The sequence below is a fragment of the Solea solea genome, chromosome 6 (genome assembly GCF_958295425.1).
Source record: "Solea solea chromosome 6, fSolSol10.1, whole genome shotgun sequence".
NCBI classification, from domain to species: Eukaryota; Metazoa; Chordata; class Actinopteri; order Pleuronectiformes; family Soleidae; genus Solea; species Solea solea.
Window position 1 is genome coordinate 8,361,742 of NC_081139.1, and position 13,750 is coordinate 8,375,491.

Below are 13,750 nucleotides of genomic sequence, written 5' to 3' on the forward strand. Positions count from 1 at the left end.
TAGTGTAAGTGGGATTTGCAGTATACAGATCATACTTTCTCTCAGCTGCACATGGATATGATGTCACTTGGCAAGTGAATAAAGCACACTGTATAGTGACTGTAGTCATGTTCAAGCTCATGTCCACATAAAGCTCTTAATTATGGCTGATATGGTGAACAAGGCCCAAGTTTACTCCAAGACAAACACATTTTCCTCAAAAGCCTTGAGACGGACAATTTCATAATATACATTTGAACATATTTCCCATATTGCTGTGCATTATAGATATTAATCATATGATTATGGTTTGAGACTAGAGGGCTATAGTTAAAACATTTTAAGTGGTCAAATGGAACATGTTTGTTAGGGAAATGAATGCAATAGTTTTTGACTCCTGAGTTTGGACGCACAGTAGTGTAGAACATTTCTCGCGTCTGGTTGTGGAACACCCTGTTAGTCTCTCCCCTGGGCCAAATTTAGCTCTTAAGATGCCCATCACTATGATGGCAGAGAATGCCTTTGACGCCACTTGTGTTCTTTTTACAGACTTAAACTGCATCGCACGTTATGGGAGACAAAGCAGCGTGAACACTATGACACGATGGTGAGCACAGTGTCATTAATCTTCCCCCCCGTGTGCAGCAAGTCATGAGGCTATTCACTTATCTGTAAGCTTTCCTTTACTATACCACACTAATATGGCTTTGGAGATGTTTTGTAGATAACAGAATAATAATAATAATAATACTTATTGTTCTCTCAATGCCATCGTTGAATTAGGGCCTGAGCGCATAGACCTGACAGTATCAGCTTGAAGAGAACAGAAGTAGTGGACCAACCAGGTTTGATATAGAGACAGTAAGTGTACTGTTATACCGACCAGATGATTAACTTGTAAATGAACAAGAGCCAGAATTTGATTACATGTCTCAGACATAATTAAGCTGCACGTCTGCGAAATAAAATCAAATTCTCTGCGAATGAAGCTCTGAGAACTTGCTTGACATTTTCACATATTACGAAATACAATGAAACAGACACGACTGTCACATCTACAGGCAATCGAAATGCCCACAAAAGTCATTACCTGTTCCATAATAACTAGTTTTCCTCTGAATAATGTCTCTGCAGAGTATGATAATATGATGATTAAAATGTCAAAAGAAAAAAAATCTCTTTCTCAGTGACACATAGAAAATAATCCACTCATAATAGAGACACTGAATATGCATGTGTGTGGACATGATTATCACACAATTCCACTTACGTCATGCAAACCCTACAGCACTCACCCTGTGAATGTTTGGGCAGCACCGACTCAGATCAGCCTCCGTTGTGTGTGCGTGAACAGCTCTTTGCAGCTTTTGTAATCTTTTGTTTGCAATTAACGTCTGACTGGAGAACATTTCACGCGGCGTCATTTGCTTTGGCTCTCCTCGTCATTACGTGGACATGAAACAATCTGTTGACTCTCGGCGTCGACGGCTTGTTGTCAGATTAATTTCGATCTGTAGATTCCCTCTGTGGGTTTTGTCTCCAGTGGCACCCGGCATTATGTTAAGCTGCATTACCAGATGTTTGAAAAGTCAAGTTCAGCGTCTGTACCCGTACTTGGCCGGGTTTCAAGAAATACTTCTCAAACAATTCCGAGCCAGTGAACGTGTGTATGAAGGAGTTGCATTGTAGGTGTTCTCTTTCACTCTGAGAGAAGACACCGGCTGAATCTGTGTTGGCCTTTTAGAATGGAGATAATGTGAGGAGAGAAGTTGCTCTTGCAACTCCAAAGAGTAAAATGACCATCAGAAACGTTTTGACACCTTCCATTTCCGACACTACATATGATATATGATTAATAATTATAGCCAAATGTGTGCGCTCTGAGGAAAAGTATTCTAATAACAATATTGTCGTACAACGTTGAGACCAACATCTGTGCAACCCGATCTCTCAAAAAAATGACATAACTGCATTCTCAAAAATATGTTTCATAAGAAAAACATTTTCTCCCAGATAACATTTGTTTTCGTCAAATCACCAATAGTGATGTCATTTACAAGTACGTCAGTCAAAATTAGCACCAATGTTTGGAGGAGTCAGTGGGGAGGGAGTCTGAGGGAGATGTGGACCAAGCAGGAAACCACGGTTCAAAACCAAATGTCCTAAGATTTATTGTGATGTATGTGGATATTTTGACGTGTTCATATGGCGAGCAACACACTCCACACAGAATCCCGCTCTGTTTTCTTGGGGGGAAAAAGCACAATATTTTCCTTAGCAGGTGTTTCTGTGTTTAAACCCAACCATATTCATAACAACGTTCTCATTTGCTCATTAATGCCTCACACACAATTTAAACACGATCACATTAATATGTCATTAATAAGTAACATAAGCTTGGATCAGAAAACACATTCCTTAGAAAACGTAGTTAAATTCACTTTAGTTGTGTGAGAACATCATTCTTACAAGATGAGGTTTAAACTGTAAGACACCCAATCCCTAATCATCCCTCTTTTACTATGCGGACACAGGAATTTACAACTTTGACAAGTCTCCAGATCAAAAATAATTGGATTATCGGATAAATAGTAGATTTGCGATATTCTTGTCGCACACATCGAATATGCTTTCATGTGACTGATCATCCAGGTGCCTGACGGAAGACATTTCACTTTTATTTGAAGCAAAAGTTGAGCTGGGTTCAACTTTTCTTTCTTTTTTTTTAACCTCCATTATTTTGTCCCAAAGGTTTCAGCGAGGCTGTGCTGAGTTAAATGTGTCAGAAACAATTGAAACAGAGGTATTGGATGTTTTGCATACACCAACAGAATGTGTTACAGACATTCAGATACGCAGGGTATTGTGCAAACATGGTGCATCTTTAAGACAATAGTCCACAGTCGTATGAGGCGTCTGTTAGTGTGTCCTTATTTCTCCCCGGAACCAAACCAAAATCTAACTCTGCTGCTGCACGTACTCATGTGTGCTGCCTTTAAAAGCGTTTCATTTTATTTGTTTCACAGTGTCATCATTTGGCCTCAATCAAAAAGAGGCGTTTGTTTTTTTTTGCATTAATAAGAAGCCAACAGACGCATGTGTTTTAAATGATTTGTTGCATTACCATACAATGGCTTAATGTCATTTAAGTGATACAGTGTCGGTGTTTGTACAAAATCTTTCTTTTTCTCCTCGGGCTAAATACATGTTATTTCCGATCAATACTGTGATCATTAGTTTGACTTCAGTCGTGTGTTTACATGGTCTTTACATAAACAAGCAGCAATATCTCCTCCTCATCAAATGGTGCATTTACAACAGAATAATATAATATTCGGATGTTGTGTATCAAAGTTTGATTAAGAACGAAAAAAAAAAAAAGCTCAGCAAATTGTTCTTAGAAATATTCATCCAAGCAACACGCGGTAACTGGATCTAATTTCCAGTTTAGCATCATCCAGAGATAGTCTAAAAGATCTGCTTCAGAAAGAGTCAAAGGGTCAAAAGCCAGAGGTATAATTACAGTTAAAAGATCCCACTTATATATCTCACGATAAATTGCAGTCATTAGCGCAGAGGTTAATGGGTCAGTGGCAAATGTGATTGGTCAGTTTCTCCATGTTAAGTTATGTCCAGCCAGTCCGGTCTCTTGTGGGGCTTGCAGGTATGAACGTCCACCACCTCCTCGCAGTCTTTGCACTGCACCGCGCAGCACCACTGGAACCTGCACTCGCACTTCGTGACACGTTTGACCCGCATGGTGTCGTAGCCCCGCCCACAGCACATGACCTCGCAGCCATTGGTGCCTCTGGAAGACTTGTTGCACACTCGGCCTGCCGTTCCCAACGAGCCTGTGAAGGAAGTAAATGTGAATCACTTTTTGGAGTCTCAAAAAATGTTTTTGTTTATTTGTAGGAAAACCAAATGTCCCACTACTTTTCCACCTATGGTCCCAGCTCCTATCGACTCACCTCGGCACAGTTTAGGTTGGTTTTCCACTACAAAATAGTACCTACTCAAACTGTGACTAGTGACTTGTAATGTAGTTGTTTTCAGTAACTGAATCATTAGAATCAGTTCATTCAAAATATTTGTTCAGTACTGCCTCCATGACCGGAGCACAAACTCCGTCTGACACAATAATAACTCTGTTATTGAATATTGAGATTTTAGACATTTCCCTGGTAATTTTTGGAGATTAACCCAAGTTTTTAGGATTGTTAATTTTGCTTTAAATGATCTACAGTTCGGCTTGATTCTTGTGTCGGACGTCTTGCTCATGCCTCTTCCTGTGACGGCACTCTGACCAATCAGTGGCCGGCAGTCTGGTGACATCACGCATAGTTTCGGCTCAGCTCACTTGGAACCAAAGGTACTAAAAAAAGTACCAAGTACAATTGCTAATGGAAACGCTAAAACAACCCTGCCGTGCCGAGGTGAGGCGAGTCGAGCAAGTGGGAAAGTGCCATAGGACAGCAAGGGAATCACAGCTTCCTCTAAAATGTCGTCAAATACGTACTGTTGTGGAGATTTTGATTATCAGGTGAGACGACGGCAGTTAGAACGTGTCACTAGCGCCATTAGAATTGGCTGTTTATCACGGGTGATGGGTCATCTTACGTGACTTTCGTATTCCCGTAGCAGCCACCGCATTAAAACCACTTGAGGTTCAGCTACAACTGCTCTCTGTGGAACGGCAGAGAATTGTTTTTTTTTTCACTGCGGTTAGCTCGACGGTGGTTAGACAAATGCAGCAAAATCGTCACTTCCAGGGAAGCCGAGCTTCCATGAGGAACTGTCTGAAAGGCGGAGCCAGTTTTTAATTGACGGCATTGCAGAAACATACACGACAGCGGAGCCTTTTCTGCCTCAGTCCTGTGTGGATTTTGTGAGGGAAGTCTGTAGACAAACAGCTGATTGTTGTGTGTTATTTTCTCAGCGTTTGTACATGTACACTGTAAATACACTGTTATAGCATTTCAGTTTGACATAATTATCGCGTTTTCTTGCGCTGCAAGATCAGCAACCATAGGGTTAGTATACCAGTAAATATATATACCAGGCAATTTGTCCGGCACCTCCTGTCTTTGCTGGTTGTATTCATAAAAAGGGAAGATGGTGGACGGCTGCTGTGCCCTGGGATATCAAAACAGTCGGGGACAAGCAAAGGGGAGAGCTTTTTTTCCACAGGTTTCCCAAAGATCCAGCGAGACAGCAGAGTTCAAAGTGAGGATAGACGGCGGCGTGATGGGAACCCACAGGCAACGGATTTAGCTTCTATCACTTCTTATCAGGTACAGAATGCAACACTTCTTTATTTGACATGCTTTTGTTGCAATGTTTGTGTCAGAAAATTGGAATACTCCAGGTGTGAATTTGTCGTGTCTGTGTTTCAGGTCATGTCCCTTGTTTTATTAAGCCTGTTCATTTTGGTTATTATTGATTATGATTGTTATTTCTCATGATCATGCAAGGTTTCCTTTTCAGAGGTTTGTGTCTTTGAAAGGACAGTGCCAATACGTTGTCATATACAATAATATCTACCCTAAAGAACAGCAATATTTGTATTCTTTTGCTGTTTATGATGATGTTGACTTTAAATTTAGACGGTACCTACCTGGTGCAGTTCTTTGGCTTTTTGATGTTTACTAAATTATATGTGTGCAAAATAATGAAGTTGCCTATGAATATGGCGAGATTCTGCTGTGACTAAATTCAATTATTTTATGATTCCATGTTTAATCATTCATTCATTTAAGATAAATATCATAGTATTTGACTATATGCCTCAATATCAACACAAGCAACCTTTAAAACAAGAGAAAGACTGATGCCATTTTATGATGAGAAGAAATACAAAATCTAAGATGATATTGACATAATATTGGTATATTGGCTCAGCTCTATGTGGAGACCATGGAAACACAAAAAAAAAGATTGAATCAGGATCAAACCAAACTTTGACAAGCTTTGAGGCACGAGTGCTACCGTAATCACATTTTGGAACATCTCCAGTCAGTGTTGACAAAGTTATCCAGAACATTGGCAGATGACCACCGCTGAACACCAACCACGAGATTTCATAGCTGAAAACTGAAACCAAACCGTCGGTTTTCCCACACTCTTCAGGAGGGTTTAGGCTTCCAGACACGCTGACAGAATAGTTTTCAGACCCAAACACAAAAGGTGTCCATGTACTCGGGTGTAAAATCTAAGCCCAAGATCAGATGCCACCTCTAATAACAGCACATCCTTGAAGTCAAAAGACAGGGATAAGAAGAGGAGATATTCCCCTCGGGCACAAGGGAGTGGAGCTTACTAGTGACCAAAGGAAGGATTTGAAAAATAAGCCTGCATGTATCCTGAGGCTGTGAATTCCTATACAATGGAGATTAGTGGTGAGGAGGGTCAATAGCTCCTTTTTTAAGATCACTTTTTTTTCCTTTTTTTTTTAAACCAAGGAAGGACAGTCTTTTATGTCAGTGAACACACCTTCATTACCCCACACAATTTGCCAAAACTGTAACTAAGCTCACAGCGGGTGAGCTTAGTGTGGGAGAATCGTTTTAATGTTCATACTGCTGTCTCTTGCATTTATGCACTACGATTCTTCCACGACTGACAGTGAGATAGAGAGCTCCTTCACGCTCTATTGACGATGAACCAAAGGAGATGTTTAAGGTCAAATTATTAAGCAGTGAAGGAATGCAAACCCCGAGGCATCTGTTTGTAAATAAAAAAATAAAAAAATAGGAATGTACTGTGGCAGAAGAATCATTGAAAGATTTGCCGATAAATACTTCCCAATTGTGTGTCAGATGTTATGTTGGGTAATAGTTTAAATATTTACTGCTACAAGGGTCATGATCCAAATGTTGCTTATCTGTTCCATTATCAATACATTCTTGGCAATAAGAAATAATAAGTTGCAGAATGTAAACGCTTTATAACTCATAAACATGAACCATATCAATCTTAGTATGGATGAGGCGACCTTAAAGAACAGGTGATCAATTCTTTGTTTTTGTTATTTCTCAATGCCACTGTTTGCCATTGTTGAGGAATGAGTGTCAACACGGATAAAGCGGTAGAAGATGAATAAATGAATGTTCAAACTTGGATTGAATACCCACTCGAGTTCAAAATATACAGCCTAGATGTGCAACAGACTGTCATTGTGCAACAGACTGTAATTATTGCATGGTCCAGCAGGAGGTGCTGTGACTGAAACTTGGCCTTGGATCCACTTAGACGAATAATTCTATAAAAACCTACTTCTTGATTCGTTCACTCACCTGCTGTGCGGTCCGTGAGGCAGTAATCGGGCGAGTTCTCGATGTACACTAGCTCATTCTTGGTGCTTCCCTTGAAGTCCCTGTCGGCGACCATGAAGCCCGTCCCGTCCTGGTTCATGGTCACCTCGATGGCAGTGTTGTACTTCTTTCGTAGGTAGTCTCCCGTTCGCCTGAAGTCAGACATGGCCAGCCAGCAGGTTCTCAGAGAACAGGAACCGCTGACCCCGTGACACTTGCACTCCAGCTTCATAAACCGCTTCACTGCCTAGAGCAGAAGGCAGAGTTGACAGGGTGTTAAGCCCATGATGAGGCCTGTAGCGTCATTTTAGGTGTAATCAGCCCTGTAAGTAAAGCTGTTACCTAAAGAGTTTTCGCTCTCACTCAGAGTACAGTACAGTGTACAGAAAATCCCCGCTGTTCAGATTAATGCTGTCATATCGTGTTATCTTAATATTCCTTGAAACATCATTTATTTTGGATTTCAAATGAGATTGGAGTCACAGTTATGACATTTACAAGTATTTGGTTATCACAAGCTGCTGTAATCAGCAACTATTTGATCATTTATTGATTTGCTTATTTTCTACTTAGATTTTTTTCCCTGTCATATACAAACAAGTATTTAAAAAGTAATTGTCTGATTAATTGAGGGATTGATTTTGACACCTCAATAACTGGTTAGACATGCACTGAATGTCTCGGAGAGGCTGTATGTGAGAGAGCAGATCTCTGCAAAGTGGCTCCAGATATTTCTGATTGGGTCACAACAGCAGAAAAATCTCCAAAACATCCAGACGAGCGGAGTGTGTAGCAATGTGTCTTGTTCTTACATGTAGGACCTTGGTCATCTTGGTGCTTGTCCCTAAACTTCAGTTCAAAGGTCATGTGACAAAATGAAACGTCATGCTCACCATTCGACCACAGCGGTTGTTGTGGAGGTTCATCAGGGCACGAGCATCTTTCACCATCCTCTCCCGAGCATCTACGAAGGCCTTGGCAAACTTGATGCCGTAGTTGATGTTGTCGCTGCATCCGCCCCAGTCAAAGTTGCCCCTGTCGTCACTCGCCTGTCCGCGCTTGTGGCCGTCGCAGTTGCAGATCTTCAGCTCCCCCAGACTGCAGGCTGTGGTGATGGCGTAAACCACTCCTGCCGAGGACATGGCGTACACGAACGCTGCCTCCCGGCTGCCTGGGTGCACAGAAATGACAAGTAGAGCAGTTTTAGATTAAAAAGTTGTGAGGAAAATCATTGAATCAGTAGCTACAGGACTCTGTCACACCTTGGAGCAGCCCAGTGACTGTTGTTAGGACACATTTGACTCACTTCACAGAGGTTAAATTCCTGGGTTTGACGACCAACTTTGAGAGGTCAAGAAGACTTTTGGAAAAGAGGTGAAATGTCTTCAATGAAATCTACGAGTCCAGTTGTTATTTGTTCAATTGAAATCCACACAGACAAAAGGTTTTGTTGCTATTTTTGGGGGGTTTCACGCTGCCTTTCTCAAGTACGTTCCAGAGAGTAGGAGCACAGAAATCAGTCCATTTATGGTGGATGGTCCAAACAGAGGTAATAGCATATCAGCTCCAACATCACAGTCCAGCTAACTTTACTTTCACCTTTTAATTTGCACAGATGGCAGCTTTCTCAGTCACTACGCTGTGTTTTCATTTCAGACAAGAGGAGATTTTGGAGGTTATTTGGTCTGGCATTCCCACCCACCTCCTGTCCTCATTCCTGCTCACGCAACCAGGCAGAACACAGGCGATATGTCAGGGAGTAAAACTTTGTCTGGCAGCCAGAAACATCTACCCAAATATTTACATCTCCTATTACTGTTTATACATCACCACTGTGGATCTCTCGATCTGCTACTTGTTTTCAGAGAACATCCACTTTCCCAATCGTCCCCTCTTACAGAGTAACAAAAGCCACAGCACTTTCTCTTTCTGTTTGGATTCTAAGGCAGAGGTAATTTAAAGTGGACACCTATTAATTCTGTGCTTATCTGGTAAGAGCGGAGACATTTACGAGGATGATTAACTCGAGTGTCACTGACATAAACAACCGCTGTCACGCACATGCAAAGAACCACACACACAGATAGACAGTCCCACTTTGCACAGTCTGTTGTGCACCACTCACTTCGCAGCATCACCCTGCCAAACACTGTGTGGTCCCGCTCCAGTGTGCTGCAGTTCCAGCGGTGGTGTCTGAACTGGTGCTGGCACTCTCTAATCCACTCTTTAGCTCCCTCGCCGATGACCTGCATCAGGTCTGGGTGCCGCTGGCAGAGCTGCCGCTGCTTGTTCACCAGGCCGGGAATGTTGTCGCAGATCACCCGAGCACCCAGCGCGCCAATGTACCTGCAGACACACATGAAACAAGCAGAGTATTGATGAGTTAAAGGACCGCTTCACATGCTTTTGTACAACATCATGTTTTGCTCTTCATGAGGGACTCATGTTGTCTTATGTCGCCTTGGAGTAGCTTTGGCAGGTGATGTCGTAGTGATGTCATTAGGGTTATCTTAGCCCCCCATTATGAGTCTTGTGATTCTTATTCAACACAGGATGAAATATTTTCATTTAAGTTGTGTTTAAAGATCCAGTGTGTAAGAATAAGTGTCATGTTGTGGTGAGACGCTTTGCCCCGTTTGTTGGGCTGCTCTAGAAACAATGCAAGACGTTTAGGCTCAGACTTGCCTAACGTACATGTTATGTCTTATTCTACGGAAATGTGGATTCCTTTAACCAGGAAGTTCCTTAAAATAAAAGTTTTACAAGAGAGAGACCTGGCAAAAAACAACAATTCAGTTAAATATTGCAGAAAATCCAAAATCGTCAATCAAACATACAGTTATCATTCCACCTGTGCTAACTTTAGCCCCTTTTCCAAACATATCCACCATCACCTGAGAACATCCATCTTCTGCAATAGAAATGGATACAATCAAGATTTTAATCACCGCAAAAGACGCAGGTTTTTATCAGCTCTGGCTCTAAAAATGTGACTCCCAGCACACTCATTTAAATTTGGTGATCCTACACATTTTCACATTATCACATGAACTCAAATCCTACAGTTGCCACTGAGCTTGAAAGAAGGGTTAAATCAGGGATGTCAAACGTATGGCCAGTGGGCCAGAACCGGCCCACTAGAAGGTCCAATCCGGCCCGCAGGATGACTTTGTGAAAATTTGGTAATACAATATTTTCCAGTTCCTGATACCTGTGACTAAATGTTTTATGCCTTTGTAGATCCCTAATTTTTATTGCATATGGGTAAGTGGTAAATTTAGGCATAATATCGTTACAATTTCACTTCATTGAATATAAAACAAAGTGAAACATTTAGAGCCCTTGTTGTTTATATGTCATTATGCTATTATTTTAGTAGTCAGGCCCAGTTGAGGTCAAATCGTGGCGCCTGAACTAAAATGAGTATGACACCCCTGGGCAAATGTCGTGGATTCCCTCCACCCCTATTCATTTGTGCTAAGCTAAAAGAGCTGTGTGCAGACCCAAGATCAGTTTTTCCATGTAACACTCACAATATGCATATGTCTACACTTAAAGAGTCGACGTATAAGAATTTCCATGGTGTCCCGATACATTCTTTTTCCCCTCAAACCCGCTGATTACAGGACACTGCGCATTTTTCTTCTCATCTGAGCCACTTCTTCCACTTGAGACTTGGACATTCGGGATGCAGAAGAGATTATTAAATTCCTCACCGTCAGTGAAAAGCACCTCTCTCCCTGTGACAGGCCCATTGCTTCCTGCTCTATTCACACATAATCCCCAACTTTGTTGCAACCCTTAAAAGGGCGGATCACATGCTGGTGGTATTGTGACACTGGGGGTGGGGGCTCTTATCAACAGGACATGATGACAGCCATCTACAGTACAAGTAATGTCCGGGCCTTTCCCTCCCAGCCTTACAGATCCCCCCTCTCCCGGGCCTGCACGCTCCACTCTCCATCCGGATGTCTTTATAGTCCCTAATCACAACCACATTTGTGTCGCCTGGCCATCGAGACAGAAACAGACATGGCAGGCAGTTTCCACTCCTGTTATGGCTGTCCCAGTCCCCAGTCCCAGTCCCCAGTCCCCGTCTAATTGTAACTATCTGCCTGAGCGGTAAAGCAGAGCAGAAGCACTAGTTGTGTTTATTGTGTGTTGTGGCAAAGAAACCACTCACTGTCTCTAAGAGAGGGAGGGAGTGGGAGAGAGTGGGAGACAGTGGGAGAGGTCCAGTGAAGCAAGACATATGGCGCTAATCGAAAATTCTCACTATGGTTGAAAATAGGGACAAACCGGGGTAAAATCCTCCTATAGTCTCACGTTCTGTCTGGAATTTCTCAGTGGTTTTATCAGTTTCGTCGTAAAATATTTGCATAAGACAGTACATGGGATATCCAGTGCTTTTATCAATATTTACAAAAGGCTGCATTTTTCATCCAAATCCATCTGCAAAACAGCTGCTTTTAAATCACAACCCTCGCTTGTCATCACAAACACAACGTAGCCTGCAACAGTGCAACCTGATATGTGACAATAATTATTTCTCTTCCAAAAACTGAGACACACCCCTGTGCAGTGTACAAAACCGCAGGAGCTGCAGTTTTGTATTAGAATTTGCAACATCATACTGATAAAAGTCCCCAGAAACTGTAACACAAAACAAAAGATTTTATGATTACTTCTTTTTAAATATAATTTAGTCCTATCATTGAATGTTTTTGTTGTTTACCCTCGGGGGTGTTTCAAAGCCTCAAGAGAAATCATCATGGGGCATTTATTCATGCACCAGCGCCTGCACCTGCCACTTAACTCTAGGAAAGATAGATGGATAGGGGAGACCACGTCCACACACACACACACACACACACACACCCTCCACCCCTAACATCATTAATCTTCATAATGGTCAACATCTCACTTTGCATTGATGTTTATATAAAAATGAATTCCGTCGCACAGGATGATAAAATTAAGATGAAAATATTTCTTTCTTTTTTTTTATCCATGAACATAAACTGGCAAAGTATAAATGCAGTGTGGCTTCATGAAGATTGAAGTGATGTATTATTAAATAAAAGTATAATAAAATCTATTTATAGTATAGTATGACAGTAGATACAACGTGCAGGTGTCTATTCAAATACATGAAACAAAGGTATCTGCTTATGTTTTATGAGCCAATTAAAAAACAAATATGTGTGTGTGTGTGTGTGAGTGAGTTTGCAGGATGTAGTGATGCCACTCACCACCACGAAGAGTCCACTCTTGGTGTGAAAACGAGCAGGAGCAAAATAAAAGTGAAGTGTAATTTGGGGACGGGTTTGGAGTGGTGTTGTGCTTTTGTCCCGGGTCTGATCCCCATAGCCCTGCCGCTGCTGTCTGATCCGCCTCGAGATTTCATCAGACCAAACACGTCTTCTCCTCTCACGCATTGGCAGAGGCAGAACTATCAGGTGCGGGGATCCTCGGTGACTGTTTTCCGTCCACCATCGTCGGCAGAAGTGAAAAAGACTTCCCAAGAAGGAGGAAAAGTGATCTTAAACTCCATCAGTTGGAAGCTGTTGGTTTGGTGGCGGCGCGCAGAGTTTGTGACCGTGCATCCATAACCTCCAGATTGTCCTGTGCGCTTTGGAATCACCGCCTCTCCTCAGATGTTATGCGCACACCGCAGTTGAAGTCTGCGGGAAGTTGTCCCGTCCTGCACAACACAAGAGAGAGAAAGTTAACCTGGAGAACGTCACTGTCAAGTCAAGTGGAAGAAGTGTTTCCGAGGATGGAACAGACACCGACTGCGCGCACCTTATTTCTCCCTGAAGCCGCAGCGAAGATGCGCTCAGATCATCTGCGCTGCGCTCCGGTGCGTCAGCTGTCCCCCTCGACCCTACTACTCCCCCACCACCACCACCACCACCTCCTCCTCCACCTCCCCCCCTTTGTGTCAGAACATTACTAACAGCGGTATGTGGAGCTACAGACAGTCAGCAGCACAGGAGGTGTATATATTTAGGTAATCCCTGTCTGTGATGTCTGCCAGTGTCACATCAACGCATTCACCGTTTGTGTGTGAGCACAATTACACCCAACACAGCCAATAATAACACAAATTAGCATCATCATATACATCATATATATATATATATATATCTTCCACATGGAAGATGGAAAAATACCATTGTTTCAGTTTGTCTTCATCCAATGCCTTTATGCTTCATTTGTAACTCATGTCTAAATTCCCTTGTGTAAAAACACTGAGGCTGTTTTATCATGTAACTTATAATATTTGTCTCTTGTAGGTTCATCATTTCCATAAATTTCAAAGTGCAAGTTTGCCAGAGAGATGTTTACAAAGTGCAGAGCAGAAAACGCCCTCAGTTCAGAAAAACTTGGAGAGCAACAAAGGGGCGAGATTCCTCTTCCAGGACAGAACATGAAAGGTATCATCATTATGACAA

At 42.1% G+C, this 13,750-nt stretch overlaps 1 protein-coding gene across 1 annotated transcript; it reads right to left on the bottom strand.

The window, feature by feature from the left end:
• Positions 1-2,134: 2,134 nt before the first annotated feature.
• wnt2ba (wingless-type MMTV integration site family, member 2Ba) lies at positions 2,135-13,172 on the bottom strand. The gene is made up of 6 exons (XM_058631672.1): positions 13,098-13,172; positions 12,545-12,996; positions 9,418-9,638; positions 8,186-8,463; positions 7,275-7,539; positions 2,135-3,830 (listed from the first exon to the last, which is right to left on the bottom strand). The coding sequence occupies exons 2-6, from the start codon at positions 12,697-12,699 to the stop codon at positions 3,601-3,603; spliced, it is 1,149 nt and encodes a 382-aa protein (XP_058487655.1). The 5' UTR covers positions 12,700-12,996; positions 13,098-13,172; the 3' UTR covers positions 2,135-3,600.
• Positions 13,173-13,750: the final 578 nt, after the last annotated feature.

Bases quoted from the DNA above. Each gene is read 5' to 3' on its own strand.
- wnt2ba (XM_058631672.1), bottom strand. From the start codon at position 12,699: ATGAAATCTCGAGGCGGATCAGACAGCAGCGGCAGGGCTATGGGGATC. The intron at 9,639-12,544 runs GTGAGTGGCATC...GTGTGTCTGCAG, and splicing joins AGAGTGGACTCTTCGTGGTG to GTACATTGGCGCGCTGGGTG. The intron at 7,540-8,185 runs GTGAGCATGACG...CTTCTGCTCTAG, and splicing joins ACAACCGCTGTGGTCGAATG to GCAGTGAAGCGGTTTATGAA.